At 37.8% G+C, this 17783-nt stretch overlaps 1 protein-coding gene across 1 annotated transcript; it reads right to left on the minus strand.

The window, feature by feature from the left end:
* Positions 1-5915: 5915 nt before the first annotated feature.
* On the minus strand, positions 5916-11914 carry BNC1 (basonuclin 1). Its single transcript, XM_036389749.1, has 3 exons — positions 11768-11914; positions 8631-10552; positions 5916-6597 (listed from the first exon to the last, which is right to left on the minus strand). Exons 1-3 carry the CDS (start codon positions 11912-11914, stop codon positions 5916-5918), a joined length of 2751 nt encoding a protein of 916 aa, XP_036245642.1.
* Positions 11915-17783: the final 5869 nt, after the last annotated feature.

The raw sequence follows: 17783 nt of genomic DNA on the forward strand, positions 1-17783 counted from the left end.
CTCAGAGTCAGTGCTTTATATCTGGGCAGGATCTGTTTCATGCTGTCTTACCAGCAAAGATAACACTAGTAACAGTTGTTACGTTGGTCATGTAGAAATATTGCCTGCAAACTAATCATTTATTGTGGAGATGGGGGTATAGAAATGAGTGAAAACTTGTTTTTTTTCTTTCATAGTGTAATATTTTGACCTGTTTTAGTAAGTTAGCAGTTACAAAGCACTGTAAGCAGCCAGCATGGGCCTATTTACTCACACATGTAGCTAATGATCCTTGTTGAGACATGATTCCAGTTTTATAAGCCCTGTTCTACTAAATTCATTGAAACTGTTCCCAACTTACATTACCATAAATGAGAACAGAATGAGGTTTAACATGAATATGCAGCCCTATGCATATGCAATTTTACTATGTATTGATATATATGTGTGCATAAATCACTTATGCATGAAGTGCATATACATATTGTCATTTTTATAAATCAACAGATTCAAATAAGATATTTTCCTAGAAAATAGCTTGTATAATGACTATAGTTAAAATAATAATTTTGGAATTAAAATGAGAACTCAGGTTGAAATCTTTTGATCTGCCCAGTTTTACTGCAGTGCAAGTTGCTCAGTACATACCTTAACAGTAATATATTACTTACAACTATAGGATCCTCTTTTTTAAAAAAAATCAGGAAGCCGTTGCAGTTTATTGTTGTCACTGAACAAATGTTAGGACTATCTGTTTCTAAATTTGAAGGGATACAAAGAGGAGGTGAGAACAATCCAGGATAATCAGTTCATCCTTGACAGTCCCCTCAGTGACTTTAGGCTTCAGTGAGAAGGGCAGACTGGGCTTCTGCTCTTGAGAGATACTGGTCTGGGGTAGGAGATGTACAGACAGGGAGTGAATAGGAAATGTGTCACACATCTTAGGAACTTACAATCTGATTCAAAGATTGAAAAAGGGCAAAGAAGCTTCAAAAGTACAGAGTTCTCTCTCTCATATCATTGTATGACAGGGGAGCTTGAGCTTTTGCTAGTACATGGTATGTCCATCTAGGACTTTTTTTTCAAGCATCAACATGCTTTTCCAAAAATTGGTAACTAATTCCATAGTCCCGACAGTTTCTCAGACTTGAAAATACTGGCAGAGCATACAGTCATCAATGACTGCTCTACCTAAATTTGCAAGCTTCTAAAGAGTGGCAGATGCAGGACAGTTAACAATAGCAGCAATATTATAAAAATAACACATTTTGGAAATCCCTACACTGAATGAGCAGAAACTACAGAACAAGAAGAATAATGACCAAAGATTTAAAAGACTGAAGGAAAGAATCAGCTCACACTTAAGACATGTTTGAATTGGCCTGAAGTTATTGAAAAGAAAAAAAAATTCAAAAAATTGTAGAATGATGCTGATATATAGTGCTCCTCACAGTCCAAATTAAAAAGAGTTTTGCTAGAGACTTTGGCAAGCACAAGTTTGACAAACACTTTCAGTGCTGCATGCAGCAGTCAAAGCAATTTCTCTGCTTATTAAACATAAGCATCTGCAGGCAATAATGGATAGTAATTCACAGTAAGTTTTACCAGTTTAGGGTAGGAGCTACAGAGACAACATAAAAGGCTACAAATGCTTCCATGAAGCTTTAAACCAATGCAGAGTTAGATGCAGTGCTCACCAGAGAGGGACTGTCACTTCACGGTGTTACCTTTACTTGGCCTCTTTACAGACCACACATAAAAGCTGGAGAGTGCTCACAGAGAACTGAGCTGACAGGGCTCCAGTTTAACAGGGTGATGTTTCAACAGTATATTTCCAAGTTAGCAACCTCGCCTCATCCAAGAAGTGCCAAAAGGCAAGGGGAGCCAGGGGGTGAGGGGTGAAGGCAAGGGGAAATTAAAAGCCAGTCTACCTTCAGAAACATGCTTGCTGAGGTTATGTGGAAATTTCTCTAGCCAGCAATCTGTTCAAGAGTTTTCCAAAAGTTTTCCAAGTCATTCAAAGCTGACTCGGTCATGCTATGCATACTTAATTCTACTTCAAACCGCGTCTTGCCCTTCCCTCAAATCAGGGGGACTGCCAGTAAATGCTGCTCTGAACAAAACCTTTGATCCAACCTTCCTCCTCTTATTGCACTGTTGTCTCCTTCCAGTTCAAACTCTCATTTCAGCTTGGAAATGAATGCTCACTTGCAGGCTGAATGGAATCCTTATGGGCTGTATCTCAAACTCTAAAGGTGTTTTCAGTTTAACCGCTTTTCTTAAATCTATGCTTGCTGATTAATTAGAAATTGCTCATGAGCCTTTTTCAAGAAGGACCTGGCACACTACTTAAAAATCCCTGGATTAAGTCCAAGTAGTTTAGCTGTTTTTTAGGCTTCCCTATTCAATGCAGGGCATCAGACAGGTATTTTCAGAACTTGTTTCTCCACTTTGCTGGGTTTTGCAGTGTATAACTTCAGTAAAGATTCACTAGAAATAACAGCCTCTGGTTTTGCCACAGTTCTTTTTAAAGTGCTTAGAAAACTGGGGCTATAAAAACAGATTCCTTACACTCCATTCAAAATAGATTTCTGCAAATACTCCTGTAAGTACCAGGACATTCATTGTTCCAGAGGGACATAGATTTGCTACCACAAACTATTCAGAATACCTGTGTTCTGAAACTGGATGCTCGTAGTGGCTACCCCCCAGTGTGCACCCGTGCCTTCTCCTTTGGAGCCACAGAAAGACGACAGGATCTAGTTTTTGAGGTTCTTGTTTTCTAAGGGAGAAGAAAAAAGATAAAAATAAAAAAGGAGCAACATACTCAAGCAGCAAAGGTGGGCATGCCCAGGCCCAGTTCAAATCTCAGGCAAAGATTTGATCCCCCAACTGCACATACTCACAGATTGCAGATGTGAACATCTCTGGAACTGAGCCCCAGCCAGGGGAAGCTGCTTCAGCTCTCCAGACCGACTCTGAAAAGCTCCAAAAATAATGGTACTACTATTCTGAAGTGAGGTTACTTCCTTCAACATCTGTGGTGAATATGTGATACGGGCTGCTATAAGCATCACACGTATTTAAAACTAACAGGAGATGTCAAGGCTTGGTCCAGCCACATTGTGGTCATTAGGAGGAGGGAGCTACACAAATGCTTCATGAGATACATATGCTGCTCTAGGGGTACTAAGGGTTAGCCTATTCTGAGAAATCTCCCATCCTGTCCAGATTTTGGAGAATAACAAAAAAAACCCCCACCAAACCCTTCCAAAGTATATAGAATAAAGAGAGCACAAAATATCTTGTGGTGTAGTTCTCAATGATGAGATATTTACCTTCTGTTTAGCTGACAGCTTTTAAACGAACCTCTACCCTTGCCTACTGCACAAAGAAAAAAAAAAATCAATAAAATATCTGACAACATTTATTACATTACTTCTAGTGGCTCATTAATATAATGACACTTCCTTATTATGGAATAAGTTAGTACCATTGTCAAACCAGTGCTCTCTACAGACAGAATGTGTTCTCAGAAATAGTTCTTTTTTTAAAATAAAAATTAAGAATAGCAGTATTTTCAAGCAAAAAAGCCTACATTTCTGAATCAACCAGAGGCATTATTATTGGTTTTTATTAACACATACAAAATTATTAGGGTATACAAATGTGTTTCTTTTTTTTTGACACAGTGAAAACGAAATAAATGGGCATTACATTTGTTTACATCACATTTTGTTTCAAAAAACCAGTTAATGATTAAACAAAGAGGTTTATATATATATGTAGCTATATATGTATAAAAAAAAAAGAGCTTGAAATTGCTGGATAACAAATAATTGATTTATACTATCAAAAGGCTGGGAGCAATTGTGTCTCCTGTGATTGTGCCCTTAGCTTTCAAACTATGACCCCCACTGATATGAGTTTCTACTAAAAATCCGAAGAAAACAACAATGAAAAACCTCAACAAAACAAACACCACTCTACTCGCCCCCAAAAAACCAAAACACCGACTCCCCCCAGAACACAAAACCTCAAAGCAATGGCACAACTTTCCGCAGGCTAATATTTTCTTTCCTGACGGCTTCAAGCACAAATGGATTATTTTAAATATCACATAAACCTACAGTAAATTAAAAAAATAGAAGATTACTTTACACAACGCATGGAAACCATTTCTAGTGAGCACAAACATTTACAACTGTGTCATGTTTTTTTCCTTGCATAACCCATACTCACACACAAACCAGTTTTCAAAAGAATTGGTGAAATAATCAGTCCACATTTGTTTCTTTTATACAATATGAAATGGTTACAATACCATAGTATTTTTTAGAATAAGTTAAACATCAAGACATATGGCAATAGCATTGTACTATTCTTTCTACATACATATGAAATCCTGAATTTCAGTCTATTTTTATTCAGTCACAAAAATGAATAAAGACTAAGATCCAGTTATACTGGAAAACTAGGCTAGTTCTAGAAACCACAAATACTGTAAGCACTTTGGTATAATATGTACAGATTGTGCTGTCAATCTCATGCTTGCATACTAGATTTGATCCACAGATTTCCACTGATGGAATAAAGTAAAAAAAAGTACTGTATAAGACTTGCTTTCTTATTTCTTTTCCTCTTTGCAAATGATTGAAAAAGGACACACCATAAGTACACACACAGCATTTGTATGATGTGACTACAAATTAAATATTAAAGTGTTTTTAAATACAATGCAAGGCCAGTCTTCTTAAGTGCATAGAATGTGATGCAGAATACTGTTAATTACAGGGGCAACCTCAAAGATATGAAACATTTTAACAGATATTGAACAAAGTTCTTATTAAAAGAAAAGAGGTGTGAATGAGAATAAGAATTCCTCTATTGTTACAAAGATCAACACATTATCCCCCTCTGGTAAGAGAAAATAACTGCTGCATCATAAAAGATGTATCTATCTACTGCATCCATTTTATCACTTTCTCTCAGAGGCTTAGAATTGCACCCTCAAACTCCTAAGAAGTTTCGATATTTGGTTGGGGATTTTATTTTTTTTTTCCTCCTATTTTTAATAAAACTTTTCTCTTTCTGAAAGTAGATCTCAAAAAGTGCATTTTAAATTAAAGGGCTTACTTTCCCCCTTATTTTATGGATGCATTTGCAACAGCTTAGAAATTTTAGCTTAACCTATCTTTCTACCACTACAATTTATCAGAACGTCTCAGATTTATTCAGGCTATTCTGCCAACAAGTTAAGCAGCCCCTTTTCCTGCAAAGCAAATGGTATTAAATTCTAAGAAATCCAAAATACTGTAATATTTACTGAAGTGAAATGCAAACTTAAAGAGTAAGGACTGCAAGATTTTCAGAAAATTTGGACTTTATGCAGTTTTCCCAAATTCTCACCTTCTCACCTTCTCCTTTGGATTTTGGGATATACTTAGGTACATCTATTCTGTTCCACTAACACTGCAAGTCAGCTTCAGACTAAGGTCTCAGGAATGAAATGGTAGCCTCAAAATTCTCAACCCAACCAGAGGAAACTCATCCCAATCATTACTCATTTCTTACACAACACAACAATCCATTTAACATGTAAACACAAGCAATGATGGTTCTCATTTGAAGCTCCTATTGTGGCAAGTAATACTTCACAGGTATCAGAAACACTTTAATTTCTCCCTACTACCCCCATTTCTAAGATGTCTTTTCCTTACAGAAGTTTTAGCTGTTCAACATCAAACAATTGCACAAAAACTACAGCACCAAGCTTTGCTAACTGAAACTGCTGGAGAGCACACACAGGAGAAAAGAATTTGACTGTGATTGTTGAGTGAGCTAGAAGTCAAATGAGCTTAAATAAAACAATGTTAACACATTCCTTAATTGAAATGATTAATTCTTAGCAGAAATAAATTAAGATCAGTCTGATCTTACTGTAAGCTAGTTGGTGACCCAGCCAGACTTTTGTGCAGATTGGGGTTTTGACTGTGCCTGTTCCGACTGCGAACAGATGAAAACATTGTGTTGCAACCTGGGATTTTGCATTTATGGAGCTGGCGGAGATGCACAGTTTTGTAATGAGCCCTGAAAGTTCCTTTATTACTGTATGTTTTCTGACATATATGACAAGTTATTGGCAAACTGGAAGGCAAGTTTATAAAGTTTTGATTAGCTTTCTCAATTAGAGAACAGTCTTGGTAGAGTTCATCATTGGGCATTAGGCTGGGTCCTTCACAGCTTTCGTCACTATCATCCAAGGGCATGGTGCATATCTCACTTCCTCCGTCAGAATCCCAAGAAGAATGAGCACTGCTCTCAGATTTAACGCTGGAAGTAGTGCTTAGATCCAGAACAGCTCCATCATTTAATGGATCGTATCCATAACTCTCAGAACAGGGTTCTGCAATTTTGCTCATTGGAAAAATGTAGCTGCCTGTTCTGTTCACTCCTTTGAAGATTACAGAAGTACGTCCAACGTGTTGTTTTAAAGAGACATCTTGGCAAAACTCCTTAGCCATGTCTTTCAAGAGGTATGTTGCATTGAAATGGTTGTTGAATTCCAGTGTATCTTTAGTCAGAAGTTTATGATGAAGATTTAGGTTTGAACTATGTCTAGAAGAACAAAGACAAGCTTAGCAAGAAAGTGTTTCACCTCACTTAGCAGTTGTTTCATAATGATTATAAACAAAAAATGAAAAATCAATATTTAGTAGCATGCATGAATTGTAAACTTCAGATTTGACCAACTACCATACAGAGTGCACATGGACAATTTACACATGTGACTGGGTTTCTGAACTTGCTTGCACTGGCATATATCAGAGTCCATGCAATAACTCTACAGCAATCAATGTTTCAGATTCTCACTTTCTTTGGGGGTAAGCTGTCCGCTCTGCTAGATCCAGTGCTAAGCCTAAAAGAAGCGGAGGCAGACTAAAAATCGGTAAACTGAACTGAGATCAGAGAATGGACTGAGGTGGGTAAGAAACAAGATTGTTTCCCAATGGACAAAGCAGAAAAGGATTGACAAAAATGTTGATGATCCCATGTACTCTAACCATGTCCAGGATGCAGCTGTACTTATCATAACAGAGAATTTTCTTGACAGGAGTTTCCTTGAAAAAGGAAAATTGAAATAGATGCAACTTGCAGTTTTCAAATGGGCACCTCTGGGTTCAGTTTGAAACCACCAGAACATACAGAATCACTGTTCCTCACTGAATATTATTAATCAGCTCACTGGGAACTTACAGGCTCTGTCTAGAACACTGAAGGTATTATTGTAATACTAGTAAAACATCTGTCTTTCTTCTTGCCATCATGGTTTAAACAGAACCATGAATTGTTCAAAAAGGCACAGAAATATTTAGCACTTGTAGTCACACTCCTCTATGTTAAAGTCTAGAAACTTCTGCAAAGTTGTTCCAAATAACTATTGTTTTCTACAAAGCTTGTGAAACGACTTCTGAACTTGCTTGTCTTTTTTTTTTTTAACCCATTTTCCAAAAGCACCTATGTGAAAACTTATCTCAACATATTGGTGTAGGAAGGAATCTGTGGCATGTGAATGCAAATCTTACTGCTGGCCTTCTTTCCTGTGGCCCATATCGCAACTCCAGTGGGGAGGAATTCACATCTGGAAAGATGCAGGCAGCAGGGTATGAAGCCCTGCCAGCAGCAGATGAATCTGTGCATCTCAGATGCAGAGGCCAGTCCTCAGAGACCGGCTCATCCTCTCTCTGGATTGCATCAGCTGGCTCCAGCACTCCTAGCAGATTGCAGACAACCTAAACCTCGTGTCACTCTCAACTACTATCCAGGCATGCTTCCTGCAGCCCAAAGCTGCTCTAACACCGCTGCACACTTGGAAAACTTGTAACACTTTGATAGGTTGATTACCTATCACTGACTGCTTCAGATACATTACTGATGGTCAACAACAAAGCTTCGGCACTTGTGGCTCAGTTTATGTGCATAATAGGCTGAAATAAAATAATTACAGCAATACAGTACTGAAATGAGCATTAAACTGAATCAAGCTCATGCTTTAGTTTAGAAATTAGTATTTAATCTCACAGAAAAGCACTACTGATGTGGATAAACACCAGATTATGTTAGTTTGACTACCACTGCATAAGGTTTATTTTGGGCTGACAAAGACTAATCTTGCTTTTCTTATGGGCTTTTTCTCACCAGTCTGTTCCAAATCCTTGAGTAAAGAAAGGGCAAGTGAAGATTTTCTAAATTGATCTCATTGCTTTTTCTTTAAAAACACTGTATACATTAAAATATATCTGAAAGTACATATTAAACATGTAAGTCCACACATGCATCTACTGGAAAATTGCTGAATTCATACCCTTATGGTTTTCCCTTTATGTACTAAAGTATGCTTTCAACTACTGCAGTCTTTATCAGTTATGAAATTTTCATGGCTTTATTTAATACCTTGTAGTCTTGTGGAAAGGAAATGTTTCTTTCAATGGATTTTCATTTCAAGAACGTTCTGATAAGTTATCATACCTGTTATACGAGGATACACAGAAAATATTTGTAGGCTCCATTCCTCAAACACTCATTTTAATTTCAAATTAGGCTCCATTGTGATGGTAAAATAAATACAATTTTGTGTATAATTTTCTTACCTGTCTCGACTTCTACGAGAAGGGAAAGCAGCATTACAGCCCTCAACTGTGCAAATATGCATTTCTTTGAGATGTACATTTTTGAAATGCATTTTTACACTGTAAGGGTTTTTAAAAGTCTTCTTACAGATGTCACAATGAAAGCGGCTTTCTTCCTTCTGAATCCCTAGTGCATGTTGACTGACATGATCCATATCTTTAGAGTCTTCAAAACAAGGAATGGCAGCACCCCTGTTTGACAAAGTGCTGAAAAAGCCCCCGGTCAGCAAGTGGTGTTGCAATTCAGGGCAGTCATTTTTAGGAATCCTGTGCTTTGACTGCTCTTTAATATACATGGGGGGTTCAGTCATTGGTTTTATAACATCACTGTGGTGGTGTTTTGGATCTTCATACATAATCTCATGGGAAACTATTTTTAATGGTTGGTTTTCTTCTGGTTTAACCTCTTTCTCACAGTGTTGCAATTCATTCTCAGAGATATCCTCGATGTATTTGTTATTTGGTGCAAAGACAGATTCAAAATACTTTGGGCCCTCTACCCCAGAGAGAGATTTCCATGAATTACCTGAATGGGGGTGCTTTTCCACCCTGTCGGTCACCCGCTTCTCTATCTTATGCTCACAGGTCTCAAGCTCTCCATCGCTTACCCCCTGCAGGCGTGAATCATCTTCAGAGCTGGCAACATCGCTACTTTCATTGGGTGTCTCAACAGCTTCTTTCTCTATTTTAATGGGCATACTGGACTTACGAGACTTCTTCTTGGGGAGCATGTCAAATGGCAATTCATTGGAAACAAGCTGCTCTGGTATGGAGGAAGAAACGAGAGGCAGAGAAGGAAGAGTACCTGGAGTATTGGCAAGCTCGGCTGGTGTGACTGGACTACGGTAAAAAGGAAGAACAGGCTGTACTGTCTTCAGGTTTGGAAAGAGGACACCATTATGTCCAATACTGGAAAATCCAGCCTGGCCTTTTGAATCTGTACAGGAGCTGGCATAGCTGGAAATAGTTCTGCTATCCGGAGTTAAAATTGTGAATTCTGTCCTTTTACTGTCTCCAGGTCCAGCAATGGTCAAACCATTTCTTAGATCCTTATCCCTGTTATTTCTGTTCATTGGCATATGGAGTCTGGGGTTAGGATTTGCACTATGACGATTTCGACTACGCAAAGAGCTGAACACCATATTGCAGCCCTCAATGGTGCATTTGTGCTTTATCTTCAGATGAACAGCATTGTAATGTATTTTCAAAGTACCTTTATCATAAAATGTTTTTTCGCATGCAGTGCAGAAGACACGCCCTTTCCTTGGCCCAGCATTTTTTTCAACAGATTTCATTTTGTTTTCTGGAGATAGTGCTGTCATTTCAAGCTTGGCTGCTGTATTATGTGAACTGGAATCACTTAAAAGGGCATCATCTTCTGTTTTAGTGATATCTGGGCCATTTATGCTCCTCTCATTTTCAACTTGAAATGGTGCAGAACTAGAAGTTAAGAAACTGCTTTCAGAAAATGGTATCTGAAGATCTTGTTTGGTTTCGTTGCTATGCTCTTGACCTTGCTCAATCAAATGTCTTTCTGGTGGTGAACCTATCAAAGGTGGAGGCACTGGACTGAAAAACTGAAACGGCAGCATGAAAGCCATGTTATTTACAAGATTCTCAAAGGGATGAATGTTGGTGGGGCTCATTTTGTCCAAGGAAGCAGAAAAATTAGGACTGTGTGGGTTGCAGCTCTCAATGAATGCCCTAATATCCAAATTGGCAGTTGGTGGTGGTATTATGATCGACTGCCCTTCTTTCTCTTGAATTGCCATTAACTCTACAATGGACTTAGTTTCTCCAAAGCGAAGGAACTGCTGCAAAGTAGCCAGTTCTTCTTCGGTGGTCATTATGCTCCAGTGATCCAGCACCTTTCCTGAAGCATCCTAAAGCCAAAAATATTTAAATGAGTTAGACATTAGTTAAGGCAAACAAAAAACACTTCCCCTCAAATCTCTCATGCTTTTCAGGGACTAAAATTTATTCTCTGGCAAAAAATTAAAAACATTCAATTTAATGAGATTACTGGGAATTCTGTGATAATTTCTTCCAAATTTTATCACATTGGTGATATTCTTCCTGAACTGACAGTAGTACTTTCCAATAAACTATTTTTTTTCACAAAAATTAAGACACGTTATTTGAACAACAGATAGTATCCTGTAAGCACAGACAGGAGAGATGGAGCAATCAGACCAAGATTTAGCTCCTCATTTAAGTCAAGTATTCTTTTATTGCAAGTTTAATAATCTTCCAAGCAACTAAGATCAGAGAACAAATGAACCTATATTGATCTATTGCCAGTTTTCACAGAGCACAGCTGTAATTACACTAGTGTTGGAGTTCTTTCAAACTCTAGCTATGCCTAACTTTTCCCAATAACTACAATAAATATTTTATCACAGAACATGTATTTGATGGCCTACTGAGATTTTTCACAGTGCATGTAAGAGTTTTTAAGATGATGAAGAACGTAACATTATAAATTTTTCATGTGATAGAGGTTCAAGGTAATTGATTCCATATTTTTAATCCTAACACTAAAAAGCAAGATTATCAAGACCATTAAATATTGATTCATGTCATAATGTAAGATCATAATGTTACATTACATAAAAGGTAACTTCCACAGCAGCAAGGACTAACATCAGTGTAAGCACATAGGGCCAAATACACTCTGGCTGCTGCTCCAGTAAGGTCGATAGCACTACCAGAGATTAATATTGTCCCTGGTGTTTTAAATAATGGTAAGTTTATTTCTTGATGTATTATTCTGCTGTATAAAAGCAAACTCACTGTTTAAATAATACTGGAACAACTTCTAAAGCCTTTACTTTGATACACTACCAGTAACTTTTGATTTTTATTTTTGCTTACCTTTATTGTTAGATTTGGGCAAGTAGAAAGATTTCAATTAAGTCTAACTAAAAAAAGAGACCATAACCAGAAATCCACCCTTTCTTTTCTGGCATTAAGCTCGTACATGTCTATTGCTGCCTTTCAGATGTGCCACACTGTTAACACATTGTGAACCACTGAGAAGATTAAGATAGAAAACTACTTAACTGTCATATTTCTATTTTAAAAGCCCCACTAAATACCTGCAGCACATATCCACGTATATAATCCTGCAGTGTCCAATCCAGAGCATGGAGAATCTGTATCACCTCTTCCTGCTTCAGAACACTGAAAAGCCGATCGAGCAGAATTTTAAGGCGCACAGGAATGGCTTGGGTTCCGTACAACATGAGGCTACTGATATCAAAGACAACATTGGATTGAACTATTTCTACTTGGCTTGATGGGTAGAGGTTTGGAATCCTTAGTTTGCTCAGGGCTGAAAATAAAAATCACAAAATGTAAATAAGCTTGAGTCCCAAGAAAGAGAAAATGAAACGCAACTAATATTGGGGTGGGGGGCAAGGAGTGACACAAAAAGCATGTAATAGTTATGAGGATCCTAAATGGTTTTCTATAGATTGTAAAAAAAAATATTACCATGTGCTACCCATCCATGCCGGCATTGGTCACATTGTCGCTGATTTATTTTCCCAGGTTTGAAACACTGACAACTACAGTTCACGAGAGTGCACCGGATAGCCTGGAGATCAATGGAAAGTATGATAGGTAATATATGAGCACTGTTCAGAGTGTGCAGATTATACATCCACAGTACCCCCATAAAATCCACATGAAGACAGAATTAACATAGCAACACAGACCTATCAATGTGCAATGTAAGTAATCCAGGCAAAGCCTGAGTTATACAAGGCCTGAGTTATACAAGTCACCAGCAGAAACACTACAGTAAAACAGAAGCAGAATATTTAACAATATACATAGCAACACTTCGATTTATTTATTTAGGATTTATTTAGGCTGAAGTACCTTCATAACAATTCTTGTTATAAATTATGTATTCATCTAAGCTATGATCCTCATGTATGAGAACTTTCTCACGAAGGTTTGAAAACAAAGCTGTACAGATGAAAGATCCTCTCTCTCTTGCAGTTTTGCTGGCACTCCATACTGCAATATAGCAAGTTCTAATGAGCAGTGCATCAGCTCTGCACAGATGTCATGCCCTACACACCCAGAATTCACATGGAATATTTGTATTCTGTCAAAGATGAAGGAGTTCACTAATGCTCCTCAATGACAAAGTTCACCAAAAAGTACTTCAACTCTTCAAAGTCTAAACAATTACATTTTGAAAGCAAAAGAGAGCACACAGAACACCAGTTGCACTGTTCAATTTGTACATCACTTTACTCTCGCCAAGGTCATCTATAATGCAAATCAAATTAGTATTCAGATGTCCCTAATCAATGGGGTGATACAAACTTGCTTCCTGGAATATGTGATTTCTTTTGTATGTGCCCATCTGCTGCAGAAGGCAAACAGACAACTTGGAGGTCCTAGTCAAAGCTCCAGAGGGATTTGCTACAGAGCAAAGCTTTTGCAGGATTCTGCACTGCTTGGATCTGACACTGAGAACAGTTCCTGAATAAACAGAATATTTATTTGGGAGGGAAAGCAAAGAAATTGATGTGCAGAATATCTTCACTGGAATAATAAAGAAAAAAAGAGTTAGATCACGCAATAGTAAAATGTTGGTATTTTTCTGCTTATAAATTAATGTTCCCTCTCCTAAGGTTTTATGCAAAATGGATACTTCCACTCCTCAAAATACCTATAGGAAAGTAAGATAAAATTCGAAGAAAAAAGGAAACATTGCATTCCTGCACTGGCACTTCAGGATACATACAAGGAAGCCTGATTGTCCAAAAACTTCTTATGAAAGATGGATGCAAGAAACATTTAAACTCAAAAGTACATGGCAGAAAGTTATTTTCACTGAGATTTGCAATGGGCACTTCTTTAGACTTGCAGCCTCTGGCTGACTCAGGGCAGAAGAGGACACTGCATACAAAAGGTTACTATAAACAAGCATGTTCAGGACATTTAGATGCCTGGCACTTCACAGTAATGGATTTGGAGTGAGATTTTAAAATCTCAGTATCTGGCTTATCCAGGAGTTGCTTTACATGCACATCTCCAAACTGCAGTGACTTGATGCTGAGGTTTGCCTCTGTTTGAAGAATTGGAACAAGTGGCAACAGGGCTCTTGAAATCTCTGAATCACTTTGCCTTTAATCTTTTAAAGGAGCTGTTGCAAAATGCTGTGTTCTTGAGAAAAGCTCTTGCTCCCCATAAAGTCATAAAATACACATCAATACCCTATGCAGTATTGCTTCATTTTAATGGAGGATATATTTTCACTTAGATCCTAAAATACTTCCATATAACAGTAAAAAGCCATAAATTTCTTATGGAAAGGTTGGGGGAAAAAAGGTGTATCTGACTGTGGATTCATTTCTACACAAGATATCAAACAATAATGCAGAATGAGTCTTCTGCCTCTCTGCATACATAATATTCTGTGACTTGCCTGGACTGAAGCCCTTCCACAGGCAGCCCTGCTAGGTTCAGTAAGGTGCAGTGCATTCCATAAATGCATCTTTTACATTCCCTTCAGACAAAATTACAAGAGAGTACTTCCTTTTTCTGCAAGAAGTAACAGAAATCTGCACAATGAAAAAAGCTGTCACGATGATAAGTTAATTGAGATTTTCAAAATTTTTTTCATTCCTTTTCTTTTGGACATGTTCCACAAATCACTGACCTTGAAAACTACTTTTTCTATTTAATTTGTGTACTTGCACAAGAAAGATACACCACACCAAATTTTGCGTTTCATAGCTTTCTGTAAGAGCCTTCTTCTATATGGTACATGTGTTTATTTTGCTGTTCTGTGTGTGTGTAGAAGACTGCACATGCCAAAACAGAACAAGTAAAAGGAGGGCATTTTGTTTTACATATATGAAAGCAACTGCTCCCCCTCTATTCTAAATATTGAACTGAAGCTCTCTCAAGTCGCATTATTGCTTCTGGAAACTAGAATTTAGTTTGCATCCTGGTGCATATCAAAGATACACCCTTGAATGGGGGATCTGTGCTGACTTAAAAAATTACTTGAAAGAATCTCTAAGAAGAAACAACTGATTTTTCAGGTTTTTAGCATTTCACTTCATTTGTGCTTGTCACAGTCTGTGTCTCCTAAAGCTTTTCTAGCAACCTTTATAATCATATATATAGACACAGAATATACAACAAAGCAAAACTAACTTCTGAAATAATCAGTGAATAACAATTTTAAATTGTCACTGTTCAACTTCAAAAGGTATTTGTAAAATATGCACCTTGATTAACTCCCAAATTAACACATATCAGACTTTATTGAATAGAAATTTAGCAATACTTCATGAAAACAATACCCTTGGTCTTTTGCCTGCTAATCCTGTTGTCCTTAATAGCCTCTTCTAAGGTACTGTAATTATATCAAGGCTTTTAATAAGCTTTATTTTCCCAACAAGTGGAATGTACACCAATTTCATTCTGCAGAACAAAGAAATAACTTTTCTGTATTGCATAGATGCAAAGCTTGAAAATTATAATTAAAGGATTGGAAATGTAGAAGGAAATTACAGTGGAAATTTTTTAAAGTGGAATCCTTTCATTCAAATCATGATTTATTTAATTTCATTTTCTAAAACAGAAGGCAGATGGTCTAAAAAACTAAATCTTTTGCCCTCACCAAAGATCTTGGTATTGCTTTCCAGTCACTCTCTCCTTCATAAATGGATCCTTCCTAATCCATTATCAGACCTACTTTCTTAATTCATTTGAAAAATAGAGTTGAAAAGACAGATCAAAATGTTCTGTGGTTTTACCAGCATGACCGTGGGAATCTGAATGCTGAACTTGAAATAAAAATGATCCCTCATTACAAGACAGACATTAACCATTAAACTGGTCACTGAAAAGCATCTGACTACTAATCACTGCATCTTAACATGTGCTGCCTGAAAGTCACGCCTGCTCACATCCTTTTTTTTGCCAGATATTGATGTGGCTTCAATTATGCTTCAAAAGTTACTAAATGTTTCTTTGCAACCCACTCACAGCCCTCAGAGCTAAGGAAAAGCCCAGGCTAATGGGACATACTCATGCTGATTCTGGGTATGTAATCAGACTTCATTTCACAAAGCAAGTTTGAGGAAGTCTCCTGGGACCTATGCTTACTTGCAACATACAACAGGTTTAAAAAAAAGCAGCAAGACAAGAAGGGCACGGTAAGTGTATCCAATCTCATTCAGTGTTAAGAGGGTTCTGGTTTGACAGCACTTTGGCTTGGGAAATAAATTAAGAAGCAAGGAAATATTGAAGACCTTGTCAGGACCGAGCTGCAGATCTGTGCTCATGCTGGAAAGCTGCTCTGGGTCTTTGCACGCAGCAAAGGCTGCAAGTGCAGACATCAGTAACATGGAAGAGCAAGTCCCACATTACCCTGGTGCTATTTAACAACAGAAATGCACAGGATAGCACCCTCACTTCTGGCACTTTCTGGCATTTAAGAAAAACCCTTGCCTTTTTGCACTAAGTTTCTCCCCATTTTACAAACTGCCGCCTTTTATTTTCAAGCTACTGCCATCACATGAAGAGCTTGAGAGCTTCCCTGCTCTGAGGATTACCAACAAAATGGTGTCATTGATGCCAGGTTACAGGAATACATTTTGCAGGCAGGCCTTAGAAATTTCTATTGGTTTAAAATGCAAGTTTGAAGAAGGATCAGGAGTTAAAGGAAACAAATACATGAGAGAAACTTTGATTAGATGAGCTATAGCAGATACTGCTTTCATTGCCCTCTCTCGAGGGTTTCTAGCAACAAGCTGTATCTCCTATGGCCACCTCATCATCATCAGTGGTAATCCCACTGAGTATATGTAACCCACCATGGTATGTGCTCTGGTGGGCACTAATCCTATAGGAAAGAAGTGGGACAAATCCCGTATTTGCAGAATAGACCCATAGAGGCTCCACAGTAACAACATTTGTGGAGAAAGGCATGATTTACAGTGGGGGAAGAAATAAAAATAAATATGGGACATATGTCTGGTTATTTGGAAGTATTTTCTTGCTTACTTGTTGTAAAATATTTGCAAGGGAAGTAAAGGGATAGATACCTTTACCATCTCTTAAATTGAAAGTACAGCCACAGCTAACTCAAAGGCCAAATCTAAATCAGCATGCACCTTTCACAGAGAGCAGTAACTATAAATGAGTGTGAAGTTGCCCTTCTGGTCCATATTTTTTTCTTCCTGGTTTTTATTATAATCTACCAGGTTTCTTGTGTTTGCAGAGTTTAAATAAATTCCTTTTTCCTCACTGAGCTACACTTGATTACTTTTGTGTTTGAATCCTTTGCACAATCACTGAAAGCAGAGACAAATCAAAAACCCTTATCATAAGCATCTCTCTCAGTGCCATCCTTTTCCACACGATGCAATGAGCAAAGCTTTGCTTTGTCCCTTGTTTGTCAGGCAACTTTTGCCACTTTCCCTTGGGATATATTCTGCTGATAAATAACCAGTCTGTCAGTTTTTCATGATTTAAAACAAGTTCTCAATTTACATTTTGTTCACCATACTTTCACTGTATCACAATCCAGCTTACCCATATCAGACTAATATCTGGGGTTTTATCCATTCCATATGTATTTGTATCCCCCCATCCACTCTAGAGTGCATATTTAGTCCTTGTGTCTGTTCTTCCTGAAGACAGACTTCAGTTTTCGACACATTGTTGAGCCCTCTGTAGTTTACTGGAACTAAAATATATGCCAGCATGTTTCACATACAATCAAAAAATGCGCTGGGCTGCTCTTGATGGTGGAAGTACTTGTTGAAAACCATAGCCCAACAATTAGGCATGAAATGCATGTTGATATTAAATCTGTTAGATTAAGCACCTTGTACCTCTAATTGTTCCTTGAAAGTTTCAATGTACTCCCAGTTTAGAAAGGCTCTGAATCCCATCTGCCTGTGGAGACCATTAGCAGGGCCCCTGCAGCATCTTCAAGGAAAGGCTCTGGGCCATTTTCTTCTTCCTGACATGCTCACTTCAAAGAGGTAACAAGATGCCTGGAGGATGGACAGAATATGGAAGCCCTGTGTTGCCTGTAAGGGGAGCTGGGAAGAAACAGTGGGAATGGGA

Source organism: Molothrus ater, chromosome 13 (genome assembly GCF_012460135.2).
Source record: "Molothrus ater isolate BHLD 08-10-18 breed brown headed cowbird chromosome 13, BPBGC_Mater_1.1, whole genome shotgun sequence".
Classification (NCBI taxonomy): domain Eukaryota; kingdom Metazoa; phylum Chordata; class Aves; order Passeriformes; family Icteridae; genus Molothrus; species Molothrus ater.

Excerpts from the sequence above, each read along its gene's own strand:
- BNC1 (XM_036389749.1), bottom strand. The coding sequence starts at position 11,914 with ATGTTGTACGGAACCCAAGCCATTCCTGTGCGCCTTAAAATTCTGCTC. Across the intron at positions 10,553-11,767 it reads TACGTGGATATGTGCTGCAG|GATGCTTCAGGAAAGGTGCT; the intron begins GTATTTAGTGGG and ends TTTTGGCTTTAG. Across the intron at positions 6,598-8,630 it reads TCTCGTAGAAGTCGAGACAG|ACATAGTTCAAACCTAAATC; the intron begins GTAAGAAAATTA and ends TTGTTCTTCTAG.